General features: G+C 41.5%; 2 protein-coding genes across 2 annotated transcripts; both read right to left on the reverse strand.

Annotated features, from left to right (window-relative positions):
• Positions 1-38: 38 nt before the first annotated feature.
• fhl5 (four and a half LIM domains 5) lies at positions 39-3,831 on the reverse strand. Its single transcript, XM_079174454.1, has 6 exons — positions 3,692-3,831; positions 3,313-3,493; positions 2,922-3,096; positions 1,295-1,464; positions 951-1,137; positions 39-799 (listed from the first exon to the last, which is right to left on the reverse strand). The coding sequence occupies exons 2-6, from the start codon at positions 3,472-3,474 to the stop codon at positions 648-650; spliced, it is 846 nt and encodes a 281-aa protein (XP_079030580.1). The 5' UTR covers positions 3,475-3,493; positions 3,692-3,831; the 3' UTR covers positions 39-647.
• Positions 3,832-12,294: 8,463 nt separating this feature from the next.
• Positions 12,295-13,383, reverse strand: fut9a (fucosyltransferase 9a; the record flags this gene model as incomplete). The annotated part of the gene is made up of 1 exon (XM_079174103.1): positions 12,295-13,383. The coding sequence occupies exon 1, from the start codon at positions 13,375-13,377 to the stop codon at positions 12,295-12,297; it is 1,083 nt and encodes a 360-aa protein (XP_079030229.1). The 5' UTR covers positions 13,378-13,383.
• Positions 13,384-14,954: the final 1,571 nt, after the last annotated feature.

A 14,954-nucleotide genomic window follows, 5' to 3' on the forward strand; every position in this document is an offset into this window, starting at 1 on the left:
GATGAGCAACAGCTGGCCTAGAATGATTTCCATTTCAGCACGATATAGAAGGGTCTTTATTGGAACAACCTTCAAGTATTTCATACGAGAGAGGCATAACTCATGCATGCATTAACAATTATTATTGTTATATTGATTAATCCAGTCATCATTTTGTCCATAATGTCAGAAAACAGTGAAAAATAAGTTCTTCAAAATGTTTTTTTTGTTATCTGTCTAACAGTCCAGAATCCAAAAATATTCAGTTTACTGTCATATAAGAGAAAAGAAAGTATCAAATCCTAGCTCAGACGTTAATCCATTAATTGATGATATTACAGTAATAAAATAAAAATATTAATAATAACAATAATAATAAATTGCAACATAATGTTATCCTTGTCAAAAATGAAAGTTTGTGAGGAACAAAGGCATCCTAAACTTTAAAGATTCATGCTTATCTTTATGGAAACATCACAGTTTTTTTGTGTTTGGGCATTGTGAAAGAACTTTTTGTCATTTACAACAACACAATAAGCATTTGACATTCAGAGTTTGTTTATGTGCCAGGCATGCAAAGTCGACATTTTCATTGATACACAACATCTGTATCAGAACAGGAGCGCTCTTTCTTATTGGGATAAACCTTTGACTCCTTCATGGAAAGGTCACTTCTCTCTGCCGCAGTCGGTGCACATGATGTTGTCGCGCTGGGTGAGGAAGCCGCGTCCAACCAGCGTCACAGAGCACTGACTGCAGTTGAAACACTCGCTGTGCCACTGGCGTTCCTCATAAGAGATGTACTTGGCCCCTGCCAGACCTGCACACAGCAACATAATGTGCAGGTTAATGCAAAAATCTTCACCTTGTTAATCTGACAGGTCCAACACAAATGCCAATAAAGACCTTAAATAAAAGGAGAACTGCATGTCACAGAGTAAATGAAAACATGAGCACAGCCAGGGACTCACTGGTGATGGGCTTGGTGCAGCCAACACACTTCTTTGCATACAGACTGCTGAAGCATTCGAGGCAGTAGGGGTAGTTTTCCTTTGAGGTGAAGCGCTGACCCGAAAGCTGCTTTCTGCAGCTGATGCATAGGAAGCACTCACGGTGCCAGGGCTTGTCTTGGTAGGTCACTCCACCTGTTGTGATAGCCTCGAGGTAGCACAAATCCAGTGAAGGTAAGAGTGAAAGAAAGAGAAACATTCCTCTTACTATGCATCCCTTTATTACGCGCCCACCGTGTGAGTAATATGAAAACACCTGAGTCAGGGGGATTTACTGCAAATAAACCACTCAGCTGTAACCCTACCTTCTTACAAGCACAGCACTGGTAGGCAAACTGCTTCTCGAAGCAGGGCACACAGAAGTAGCCGTCGTCTTTTGGGATGAAGGACTTGGTTCCTATTGGCTGCTGGCAGCGGTGGCACAGGAAGCAGGTCTCATGCCAGCTGTTCCCCTTGTATTCCATTTTGCGGGATCCTGGCACAAGGGACGAGAGCAGCTTAGTCAGCATATGGTACCTCTATGATAGAAACACACTGCGGCCTAAAATAGTCCTGCTTTATATGTAGGGCGGAGACAAGGAAGAAATTGCGTCGCTGTATAGTGTTTTAAATGTTTGTGTCTTTTCCTCACTTTTGCATTTCCACGCAATCCTTGAAGCCAACATGGATGAAAAATTCCTTAAAATGCTCAGAATATTTTAAATTTCAACTCTATGACAGCTAAACGAAGATCATGTGATATGATCGAAAGCTCGAGAAGAGCTACTAAATGCACTTTACGATGAGATTGTTTTGTCAACTACTGTTTCTAAGGTCAAGAATAGATTTTCATTCTCAACTTTTGGAATTGTTTTCTTTTTTGTAAAACTTAGAACTGTTATCATCACCTTAGCATGACAAAAAAACAAATTAATTTGATTACTGATATGGATCATTTACCAACCCAAATCCACTTAAATTACATCTCAAATTTAAATAAACTGCCCAATTGCCATATAAATAAATCGAGAATAGCAACAATAACCAATTATGTCTGATCAGAGGTTTAACCAACAAATCAGCTCACAGTCTAGTCCAAAAGTCCTCAATCATTAACTAGTCCTACTATTATTAAAGAAATAGTTTTCTATTTTTGGAAATATGAAAATGAATTATGGTGCTTTAGAGGTGCTGGAAAGCGGATTTTGTTACCATTGAAGAGAGCCAAGCTAGCTGTTTCCCCTTGTTTCCAGTCTTTGTGCTAAGCTAAGCTAACTGCTGCTGACTGTTGCTTCATCTTTACCGTACAAATATAAGAGTTTTACTTATTTAATTAGGACAAACGGTAAGTAAGAAAATGAAGTTCATAACATGAGATCACAAAATCACAAAATCAAAAAATCCATCTAAAAAACGTCTTTAATTAATGTCCGGCCATCCAATGACCGGACCAATAAGCATGCCCTGAGGAGCTACTGGCAGCTACAGGCGTAGCTTTCGTGTGTGTTACGCAACAGCACGGAGAGGCGACGATGGCAGCTGCAACAACTTAGCATAGCTGCAAAAGCATCATTTATATCAGAACTGGAGAGTATTTCTTCAATGCAAGACGAGAGAGGAACAGCACTTAACGCTTTTCTTGATGGAAAAGTATGTTTTTACAGGTTTCATTGACAGATGGCTCAATCATGTATTTTTAAAAGTACCCGACCTTTTCCAAATCATTTTCAATGACGGCCTCTCAGATGGTTCTGTGTAAACAAACCATCCGACGCGTTAGGATAACAAAATTGAAGAAAAGTCAGCCACTATTTTCAAGGATGAAAATGTGCTTTTTTTCTCTCTTCATGTGATTATTACATTCAATGAGTGTAATGTAAACATGGCACTGTATCGTGAAATAGATTTAAGGTGATGGCGATTCATCGCCATCATCATCCCAACGTATCATACCTGGCATGACGGTTTTGTTGCAGGTGGTGCACTTGGAGGAATAACCGTGGGCGTAGCATTCAGTGCAAAGTAACAAATCATCCTTGGCGGAAAAGGCCTTTTCCGCCAAAGAGCGGCTGCACTTTGCACACTTGAAGCACTCCTCATGCCAGTGGCGATCCTTGTAAGACATGTCCTGTGGATATTTAACACATGATTTATCGCACATGTGAATTTTCTGTAAAATATGACATCTAGGTGTTTTTAAAAGGTCAAAAAGGGAACAAAATACATTAAAATGTTTCTCATTTTTAGATCATGAAATGAATACACATAACTTGTCTTCTGTTTTTAAAAGTTCCTGACATAAAAGCAATTACTTTCAGGGTAACTTTCAGGGTAACGTCCTTACCTTGCAGTTGCAGCCAATTGCTAAAGAACAGCCCTCACAGCTGTTAGCGAACAGGTTCTCAAAGCACTTAGTGCAGTACTGCTTGTCCTCTTTCATTACGTACTTCTTCCCTAGCAGGGAGTCTTTGCAGTAATGGCAGTCGATTCGCTCGCTGGTAGACATTGTTGTTTGATTTTCTTAACTGAAGGTCAAAGAGAGCAGGAGGAAGAAAATTGGATGATAAAGAAGAATAGAAAAGAGGAAAAGAGCCCTGTAATAGTCCATGCAATTTCTTCCCCCTCTCGTCAAGCAAATCGTCAATTAAAGAGGCCTAGCAATCTTTCCACCTTTTTTACAAAAGAATCTGAAAAAAGCAGTGTTGTATTAAAGAAGTCTCTACCTCAGTTGATACGGGGCGAGGGTGAGGCTGGAGCTGGGGTCTGCAGAAAGCGAGCGGTCCAGGCACAGGGATGAAAAGGGGTGAGGCAGGATTAGAGGTATACCCACTGGGGGGGATCTTCTATAAATACTGGCCCTCTTATTAGCGGTAATCTCTGGGGAGAACGGACATGCTCCACTGCATCGTAATGCACCTTTTAAGGGTGCACAGATCGCTGAGCTTTCGAACTGATATTATCGTTGTTGCTTTATTACAGAAATGTGTAAAAGCAATGAGTCATTTTAGGACCAGAAGATAGATTATTGTTGGGCATTATGACAACCTACAATGGAACTAATGTCAGTGCCCAAACGTTTGTTTCACTTAAATACACAAAATATTTTTCTTATCGGCACACTAATATTAGTTTGGATATTGGTGCCACAGAAGAGAAAGCTGGCGATTTGTATTCTGTCACGTGTCTGGACACACTTCATCAGTACCTGCCACTTTTGAGAGGTAGGCTCTGGGAGATTTGTGGTTGCCAGGTATTGAACTTTATATTGCCAGGACCTCTCAGAAGCTGTTGAGAGGGCCTTGGCAGCACTTCAAGGGGAAAGCCGAGGGCCTGTGCATGTCCAGTCCGTCCACAGCAAACTACAGGAGGAGCAGCAGAAATAACAGTTTGATGGTGACCATCTTGCTGATAACGATACTCTTGTCACTTCATTAAAAACACATATAATGTGTGTTGCTTTGGAACAAGAGCTAAAAAAAGAACTGGCCTATAGGTCGGGTCATTATAGCACAAATGTAAAACTGTGACAATTGATTGTTTTCACCCACTGTGAAAGCACCCTTAGGAACATCGAGTAAATAACATTAATGTTAAAAATAACACTAACACTGGGTCAAAACAACCCCTTATCTTGTGTGTAAAGTTGTTACGTTGGTGCTATATTGACCCAAATTTGATACATTTCGCTAGCATTGTGCAGATCATTACAGTCAAATGCCTCTGATTTATCAGCATGTATGTTTGAACCAGTCACCAATATCAAGTAAATGCATCATTTTCAGTGTCAAAAATGATGCCTGAAACTTTACAAATCTTCCTTTTCCACCTTAAAAATTATCCCAGTTCTTCAGCATCTTCGACTGACAGTTGACTAATTACGAGTGAATCTTGGAACATGTGCTCATATCAGTTTTCCAAAAGGATCAGGGGCCGGACATCTTCATAAAAATAGCCCGAGGATACCACCACAGGCCTAATCCCTTGTATACACACACAGGAAGGTCAGTGACAGGGATGAGGCTGAGAGGAATGCAACTCCGTCTCGATGAACTCTGTCTTTTCTCTACATTAACTTCAGTGCAACTCCTTGTGAAGTAATTCACCTCTCGTGAATACATAAAACGTAATCCATTTTTAGATCAGTAGATGATGTTGCGTAACAGAGGCCTGCGTTGTATATAGGTGGTATCTACAAACCTCTGAGGAATAATGTAAGACTGTGTTATTTTTTGTACCTACAAGCTGCTTGTTATGAAAGGCTTTCAGCACAAAATAACTGTATCATGTCAGGAATTCAGGTGCTGGAAATATTTCAGATTTTTAAGTCATTCCATCCTCCAGGTTTTACTTGTATGTAAGTAGGTGGATCCGCCGGATTACAGAGAGTCATCTGCCGCTCTGGATTGAATTACCCTTGCTCGCTGCTGGTGTCCAGATCAGCGGCTGCAAATCTCGAAGCCATGCAGACCTTAAATAAACCCAGAACCAACTGTTGGGCAAATATAGTCATTGCATCTCAAAAAGCTTCTAATCTTTTGTTGCATTGGTGGCTGATGCACATTATGTCTGTCATCGTGTTACACCGAACCAGGGGTGGATGTGACCTATATTCACCAGCAAGCAAAAGCTCTCATCTCTTCGAGTATATCTATATAATACGAAAGTCATGAAAAATAAATTACATGTCAAGAGAGGGCATTATTCACTGGATATTAAAAAAGAGATTATTGTACGCTGTCTTTGTCAGTGTTAATATGTATTTGTGCACGCATGTTTGGAATGTTATTATAACTGCGCGGATTTGCATCTGATAGATAACAGGTGCTGGTCTTTGTCTCCCTCTGATTATTAACTTCTACACCACTCAGTGCCAACCCTGCGGAGCAAAAAGCTTGCTGATCTAGCATATTCCTTTTTGCCTGCTTAATCCTCTGAAGTCAACTAGTGAGCAGCTGCCAACAGATTTCGTATGCGGCCTGTCGAGCCCCAATAAACAGGCCTTTATTTGACCTGGACTCCGGTGTCCTCCTATCTTAACGTATTCAGTCTTTACAATAAGGTGCCAGTTGCTGTTTTTTCCCCCTCTTAATCAAATGATCTCAGAGAAGAAGAGAAGCATTTCACTTTGGTGGCTCCTTTGAGGTGGTGACTTGTTGTAGACTGAGACAGATCAACACGACACAGTTGCATCTCTCTGAAGCACAAAAGCCTCGCCGCACCAGAGTTGACAGCTGGTTGGCATGGCGATGACAGCATAAGTGGGATCCATTAGGTTGAGATGAGGGGAGGCTCTTGTAGTTAATGAGAGGACTCACACAAACCTGGCCTTTTGAGCAGGCCTCTGCACTCTGCTGCGACGTGGAGAGCTCGCTTTCAACGCAGCTTTTTCATCCGAACAGGATAGCCACATAGGGGGTTGCCAGGGGGCGAGGAGATACAATCTACTAAGGCTACAATCTCACAAAACCTTACACCCCTTTAGGGAGGCCCTGTGAGCCTCCACCGACTCCTGCCCCCCCACCCATCCCCAGTTCTCACCAAAATGAGTCATGGTATGAGTGGGTGACAGGACTTGTCACATACCCAGACATATGATCTCCGCTGCTGAAAAAGAAGAAAAAGTTGTCTTCTCCTAGGAACGCACAACCCATTAAAATGCTCTCCAGTTCGATCCATCGCCTCCTCCCAGCCCACAGATTTTGTGGTATTTGGATTAGCTGTGTGTATAGACGAAGCTGCTGATGACCTTTGGGCACCAGGAGCAGCAAGTCAGAGCACAAAAGATACCTAATAAGTCACCTATATAAGAAATTCATACTTAAAATGTTGATAACTTTTTCACAGCCTGCAAAACAGAGATAGCAGGAATCTAAAAACTAACATATCTGCTACAAGACAAATCTAAATCTTCAGAGCCCAACAATACTCCTTTATTCTATACCTTTCAAGGACACTTTCCCAGAAATAACATAATCCTCAGAGCCTGAAACAAACACTTCAAGAGTGCAGCATCAATAAACAAGTTCACTGTAAATGTTCCAGATTTTTAGATGGATCCCAAATGCCCCGCAGTCATTGGAATAATGTAACCTGGGCCTCATTTACTGATCTGCTTCAATTCAAAACATTTAAATGACAAAGATAATGGTTAATTTGTTCTGGCATTATTGCAGCGCTGATGTGACTTTCTTGGAGGGAGGGTTGTGTCTGAAAGCGGCAATAGCTGACATGTTGGTCACTTGGGTGCAGCAGAAATTGTGAACACAGCACTGGCACACATTATTTTCATCTTTTAAGATGATGGCGAATAAATTAGCAAACATTTGCCTATTTACACACCCATGGAGCAACATTAGCATTCACAGAGTGCTGCAGGGATGAAGTATTTTTTCGCAAGCCCCAACCCTGGAAGTTCACATTACACTGGTTCCATCGACAAAGATCAAATGGGATTTTTCCATTAAGCTTGTGTTAACCACAGACCTTCGAAACCCATTGACTTCAAGAAGTGGGAATCGGAAGTGCAAAAACTCTTGCTCATTTCCGGCTTTTAGGACTCCTGCAGCACTCTATTTGGAGTCATGTTTTTGGCCACCTGATGAATGTTATGTCCAATATTCATTCTCCCTTAGCTCTGTTTGGTCTCCACACACCTGAGGGCAATATCTGGCTCCTTAGCCGTTTCTGCAAGTTGCTAACTTTGTCTGTCTGCAGTTTGGTTTTGGCGTTGTTGGTTCCCTCATTTTCTCCCTAAGGCCCCGCCACATGACAACGAAACAGGGGAAGCACACAGGTTAAATACACAAGGGGAGCAGGGTGATTAAACACAGGTGGAACAAATCAGGGTAGGGTCAGGAAGTCAGGAAGTGAAATCAGACATGAAACATAAGGTGTGTGTATCGAAATAAAACAGAAAACATTAAATGAATGAATAAAACACGGAACATGACAGAAAGCCCAAAACCTAGGAAAGAAAATCCTCCAGACAAATCAAAACTGATACAGGCCACTAAAACAGATAGCCTTTGAGGTTTAATTAACAAAAAGTCTGAGGACCTCTGGGCGCAGAGCCAAACCATGACAACCTGATTGGCAGTCAGAATCGATTTTTCCATCAGCGGACTCAAGTTCTGCAGAATTCCGACAGAATCACAATCGTTTCAGACCAAGGTGTTTCAGTTTAACGAGTTTCTGTGTTAACTGGTGACTTTTAGTCGATTGCGTCTGTGGTTGCTAGTTAATTACTTAGATGGTTGGCACAGATGGGTAAAATTGATTGAAGGCTTCTATGAGGACACCCACATATTCTGTGGTTTTCAAAAGTTAAACCAAAACACCAATGACTGCAAGCTGTTGACGTGTTGACTACTACTGGACTGATCAAAAATGCTTCTGTTTGTAGTGCCTAATTTAAAACTCGATAAACTCAAAACTCTGAGCCTATGTCATGGAGAACGTAGTTGTACCCTAAGCATCTAGTGACTTGTATACTCGTCATTTCTCGCTGGTATAGTGTTACATGTTAGGTTTTTTAACTATATATATATATGACCACTAAATACCAAGACACTTGCTAAAGTATTCTACCCACTTACTAATAGCACACAGATCTGGAGGTCTGTCAACATTTGTCAAGGTAAATTTAGGTTGCATTGGCAATCTTTGGTGGTTAACGACCCTGCATAGCTTGACAAGCTATCTATAGCCTTGTTGAGCTAAGGGGAGCTGCAGTGTCCGTTTATTATTTTCTGTGGGTCTGTCCCGAGACACACCTTTGACATTACAACGTCTGACACTGTCTTAAGTTCCGAAAACATGCATGTACAATGCCACCTGAACTTTCACATTAATCCCAAACTGACATCAATGGATTAATTGCGCCAACAGACACATTTGTCACACCCGTTGACCCGCAGCGTTGAGCAGAGGCAGTAAACAAAGATGCGTCATCTTTGTGTGGTGGAGGAGACGACTGCAAATACCAGAGTGCGAGCGGGGATATGGGGTAACTAACAACAACCAGAGGATTGAGGCGTAACCAACACAACACACTCTCCTCTCTCTCGTCAATCACTTATGAAGGCTTTTGGATAGCTATTTATACCTCTGCCTGCATTACATGGCACTGGAGAACGGTGTGGGCAACATCTGTGGAAATGATATTTGATATAGATGCAAGAATACTATATTAGGTTAGATGGCATCATATCAAATGTTTAAGAGCAACAGACTTAGTGTGACCGGAAGAACTCAAACCTTCACATATCGATGTAAAAAGACGGAAGTACTCAAATTTAAAGAACATTTTGCTGATTGACCTGACTAGTTTTGAATTTGATGAGAAGATTAATACCATTGTCAAGCAAACTTGATGAGAGTGGTGTCAAGCTTCTCATCTAACTCTTGACAAATGTATTTCCCAAAATGTCAGACGATTCCTGTAAGGGTAGCAAGCAACAACTGATTCCGTTGTTGATTAAATGGTTTCAGTGTAAGATTTCAAAGGTTTACCATCATTTCTTCATCAGCTGTCTCTTTACAAAAAAAAAATCTGTATGCCCCACTCATCTTTGCTCATTTGTCCATATCTTTATTTTCTTTGACACTATCAGACATCTACAGTTAAAACACAACATTTGGCAAAACACAACGATTTGGCAAAAAACTTGTACTGATTGATTCACTGGTTAGTTCAGTGAACTGGCAGAAAATGAGCATTTCTGTAGAACTCGTCATGTTCAACCACACAAAGATTTCATCCCACTGGGTATACAGTGTTTTCAAGGACTCCGGCAAAATCAGTGCCAGGTCGGACAGTATCCAGAGACATCCTGATTCATGGTGCTGTGACACACTCACAGACTCAGACGGGACAGAGAAGCCACAACTCCTCGTGTTTGTTTTTGTGCAAAAAAAAGAAAGAAAGGGAGAGAGGAGGAAAGAGACAGACAACACGACAAAACAAAATAAACTTTTGTTAATTTAAGTCACCTACCACATTGGACAAGAAACCTTTGTTTTCATACATGAGATTGGACTGTACAATATGAAACCATAATTCGCAGTTTCATTGTTAATCTGTGAGACAGCCGAGGTCGTAGATGACAGTTTTTGAACTCACAACAGCTCCATCTAAAGACAGCCACCAGCACAGTGAGTCACACAACTCCACATGAATAAAAGTGCTATATCTCTGCTGCGTTTTGACTTTTTTCAATGAGGTCATGCCAAGAGGAGTACTGCCTAATCACAAGAAGAAAAAGAAAGTTGGTGTAAAATTGCCTCCCTTGATGAAAATGTCCACTTTAACACTAAAACCATTGTCTCTGACACTGGTAATCCTGTTCAACTCTCCTTTCACCTTGATTCACAGCCGTTCGAAGCACCAAAATGTCCTACAAAGGTGCAGCACAATCACATTCACTGCCTGATAACACTTGCATCTTATAAAGAGATCTTTATAACATTGAAAATATGTACAACACGTTGTTTCTTTTCCCCATGAATGCAAAGAAAATGTTTGAGCTCCCTCAGTCCTTTGCACATACAGGAATGATCCGTGTCAGTGGGCTGGTTTGATCCAGATGATGATTCAGTTCACGACAAGGTTTATATACAGGTTTTACTACGGCGTTTCGGAACCATACCCCATAAGAAAAATAATTAAATTCATCGATGGTCCCTTTGACAGTGAAGAAATATCAAAATGATAATAACCTGAAATATGTTTGAGTACTTTGACCAAAAAGACGCCGGCTTATCTTGCATAAAATGTTGACTTGGTTTTGCACAATTCTTTCTGTAAAAACAAAACCATGACGTCAAATAGCTGCTGAGTGCTGTCGAGATGCATTTTTCAGTGGATTGGATGTTCTGACAACATTTAAAAGTGATGCGGTATCTACAGATGTTGATGCATTTTGTAGTGTGATCTTGAGTGGTGTAGGTTGGCTGGCAAGCCACACAACTGTAAACAGGAGTGTAAACAACAAAGAAATCCAGAAAAAGAAATATCTTTCACATGCAACCTCTAACTGCCCACACACCGCAACACTGCGATGTGATGATTCAAAGATAAGGATAAGGATAATCTGGCAGTAAACTCACATCTTTCACTTTTTTCTTGGCGGGTACCAAAAATGTGGGCAGAGCTCACCTGATCATATTTCATCCTGATTCACACCCACTTCACACATATGGTAACATCTGCTTGAAATAGTTGAAAAGATCGGTGTAAATATTTAATGTCGAAGTTGTAGGATGACAGTACAGTATGCACAGCAAAATAGCTTCAGTAATATGTTATTTTGTGCTCTTTCCCATCACTGTATTCAATTAAACATTACAGATCAAATCAGAATGCAACATAGTGAGGTGTCACACTGCAGCACAGTGGCTCTGTACTGTACTATTATCACCCATGCGGTATCCAACTGCACTTTGACACATCACATGTGACAGTGAACAATTCACAACATGATTAAAATAGTAACCTCCCTCTCACCGAGCAGACACGTGTGCTGTCGGGGACTACCGGGGTAATGATCACCATTATGCCATCTACAACCACATAACACAATGTCCGTCTGTCCGACTGTACATATGTTAAGATCGGTAGCAGTTGGATTAGCAGTGCAAATGCAAACTCACAAAAATATGGAGAAAAAAAAAATGACAGCTACATACTTCCAAAAATACATATGTACATGACACAATTAACTACTTTCACGTTTGAGTTCAGTAAACACTGTATAGTTGACTGCATCACTAGCACAGATGAGATTGATTTTTTTTATCATATAATGCCTTACTTGAATAAATATTACATAAATATTTGCACTTTTTTATGTCAATCTCCTTCTGCAGCCAACACTATTCTAATGTCTGCTTCATGAAAAGGGGATATTTAAAGAAAGAAACAACAACAACCTTGCATCATGAATGTTATCTGTTATACAGGAACATCCATACAATCAAGCATTCATACTAAAAATAGAACAAAAAATATTTAAAAAAAATAGCAGCAAATGTCATGTTAAGCAAAACATGGATTGAAGTAACAATAACAAATGTAGTGCATTTTCAATTTATTAAAATGATTAATAAATGATTAACACAAAAGGCAAAGTAAGGCTTGGCAAAATTGACTTGCAAATAATCAAAATAATTAAATAAACAAGATGGATGTCTCACTGAATCAACAAAAAAACATAATTCGGGAGCTCTGGACACGACAATAATGAACCTTCATGTCAACCGAAGGACTAAAATTACTTAAAGCACAGCCTTTAACAACAAAACAAGCACTGCATAGCCCTTCAAAGTACTATCCGCCCCAGTACCACTTGTCAAGGTTATTGAATGCCTTGTACTCCTTGTGCCTACGCAGGTAATCACAAGCCAGGCATGTGTGCTCTGCCCAGAAATAAGCCTTCTTTACTTTAAAGTGCCGCCTCCACTCAAAGTACCTGAGGTACATTTCCTCGTTCTTGTCCAAGAGCAGCAGGTAATCGGCCAGCTCCTTGGGCGAGGTGAAGTCGTCCACGTGGATGAAGGCGTCTCCCTGGATAAAGTTCTCGTAGTTCTCCCTGGGCGGGCCAAGAACCACTGGCACTGTCCCCACAGACAGCGGGTTGTACAGTTTTTCAGTGATGTAGTCCTTGTGGATGGAGTTCTCAAAAGACAGGTAGAACTTGCAGCTGGCGATGGTGGGGAAGTAGTCTTGGTCAGCGATGTACTCCCCGAAGGCTTGTCCATACGCATGAACCTCAATGTGTTTGTACAACTCATTGTAGTATTTCACCCGCACGTGGTCCTGGTTCCAGTTGCTCACAATCCAGCAGATCAGCTTGTTTTTGCTGGGTGGGACAAAGTCCTCGTCGCCCTCCGCCGCTACAATGGACCCATAAGGCACTTCAATGTCTGCATCCTGACGGTAATTGAGAGTCAGATTGAACAGATTCTCGATCCCAGGCAGCTGGGAGGAGTGCGACGGCGACTCCAAGTTCATCCATATCCACTTCTGGAAGGATGGTCGCTGGAGCGGTGGCAGGTTGGACAGGTCAGTGCAGATGTCTCGGTGATGGATGATGACCCCATCCGACTTGTTGTAGAAGTTCCTGTCCGCTGTGAGAAAGCAGCCTTCGATGTTGAAGAGAGAGCTGCACACGCCCAGGTCGTAGGTTTGTCCGAAGGGCCAGAGCCAGATCAGCAAGGTGGTCACGTTTTTGTCGCTCTTGTTGGAGAAGAGGTTCTTGACCCGATCTGTGGATACCGTGGACTCTACAGGACCTGATAACCAGCTGGTGGATGGTTTAAAATACATCAAAAACAGAGTCACAAAGCATCCCAGTACGAAAGTGCCGAGCAGAAGGGGTCGTAGGATTCTGTGAAAAGGTGCAGATGGCATACTCTGTCCTGGAACCAAAAAAGAAAAAGCTAGATTAAAGTCTTGATCAACAGGATTCAACATCCAGACTAATCACCTGATCATGCACAGGTACAGCATACACCACCATGGGTTGATGATATCTATTAAAGTGAATCAGTAATTCTAAACATTGTTTGTGCCTCGATGAAATACAATTGGCTTGTGAGCATCTACATGTGAACAAAGTGTTTCTATTCTTGCTATAATCTTTGAGCATGCACCCTGCGGTGCGTTAGGCACACACTGCTTTGGATCAATATTCATAAAGAAGAATGTGTCGCCTCCTCAGGCTCATTATAATACAAACCTGGTGGATTTGACTGAATGCTGAAATCCAAGCAAGAGTAGAGGTTGTGGGAATCTTAGGGAGCAGTTCCTACATTGGGTCGACGGCGCGATCAATCTTCTTTGTGATTCAGTGCTCATAGACCAAAAAAAAAAAGGTCACAGCTAAGAGATGCCCCTTTGCTCTTACGCAGATTAACAATGATCCTTAATGATCTAATGAGGTGCGTTTGATCTTGAATGCACAGGTCTTCTTAATGACGCCTCCTTTACGTGAGCAGAGAGAGAGAGAATCAGAGAGAATAAATTAGGGCTAGAGAGACTGAACCATCACCACAGAAAAAGCACTTATGTGAGGTCATACGCAATCAACATGCAGAGAAGAGCTTCATCTCCACAAAGAAATCTCTTAGATTAGCTGGAAAATAAAATGAAAACACCAAGGTTATTGCAAAATTACCCATTAAATCATGGATGTTATTTCAAATTTGTTAGTTAAGCATGGATGTAAGCTTCCAGCTGATATTAGTTTTTTGGCATATTCTATGTATGGTAAGAGAATGCTGCCATCTTAAGGCTGAAGAGAGTAGAAAGGCCCCCCGACTCTCCAGCTCTCTGGGGCTCAAAACACCTGCATGTTGGCAGGCAGAAATAGACCTTGTTCCACCCATCACTGAAGCATATTTTAAATCAATAACACATGTTCCAACACTAATTTCCCTCACATCATTCCTCCAATATGACATATGGGGAATGAGATTGGCTCTATGTATGACAGCCCCCCCCCCTTCATCTCTCCCATCTGTGACTTAGATACACAGATCTGCCCCCAAAGGCCACGAACCAGAGCCAGATGAGCGTGTTCCTTTTAAAGGCTTGCGGTATCAATACATTTTCATGTAGGCAAATCCTCTTACACAGCTGTAACATGCTTTCTGTGAGCAGCGGTGATAAGCTCTTTGCTTTACAGAGGATGCAGCCCATGCATACCTTCATGCAGCGTGGTGCTGTCAAATATATTAAGCGCAGTATGGCTTCGGAAAAGGCTGAAGTGTACAGTAGTAGCTACACAGATCAAAATCAGGCCTATCAAATATGCAGTGTGTGGTAAAGTTATAGTGTCTCCATGGTGATGGATGGTGCTGAGGTCATAGTATATGAGAGGGGAACATGGCTCACACAGTCGTTATTTTCCTCTCTTCTTTCCATCTCTGCACCAACAACTGAGTCCTGAGTGAGACGTGTGCAGCTCAAGCATCCATTCAGACTTT

This window comes from Pholis gunnellus (assembly GCF_910591455.1).
Source record: "Pholis gunnellus genome assembly, chromosome: 15".
NCBI classification, from domain to species: Eukaryota; Metazoa; Chordata; class Actinopteri; order Perciformes; family Pholidae; genus Pholis; species Pholis gunnellus.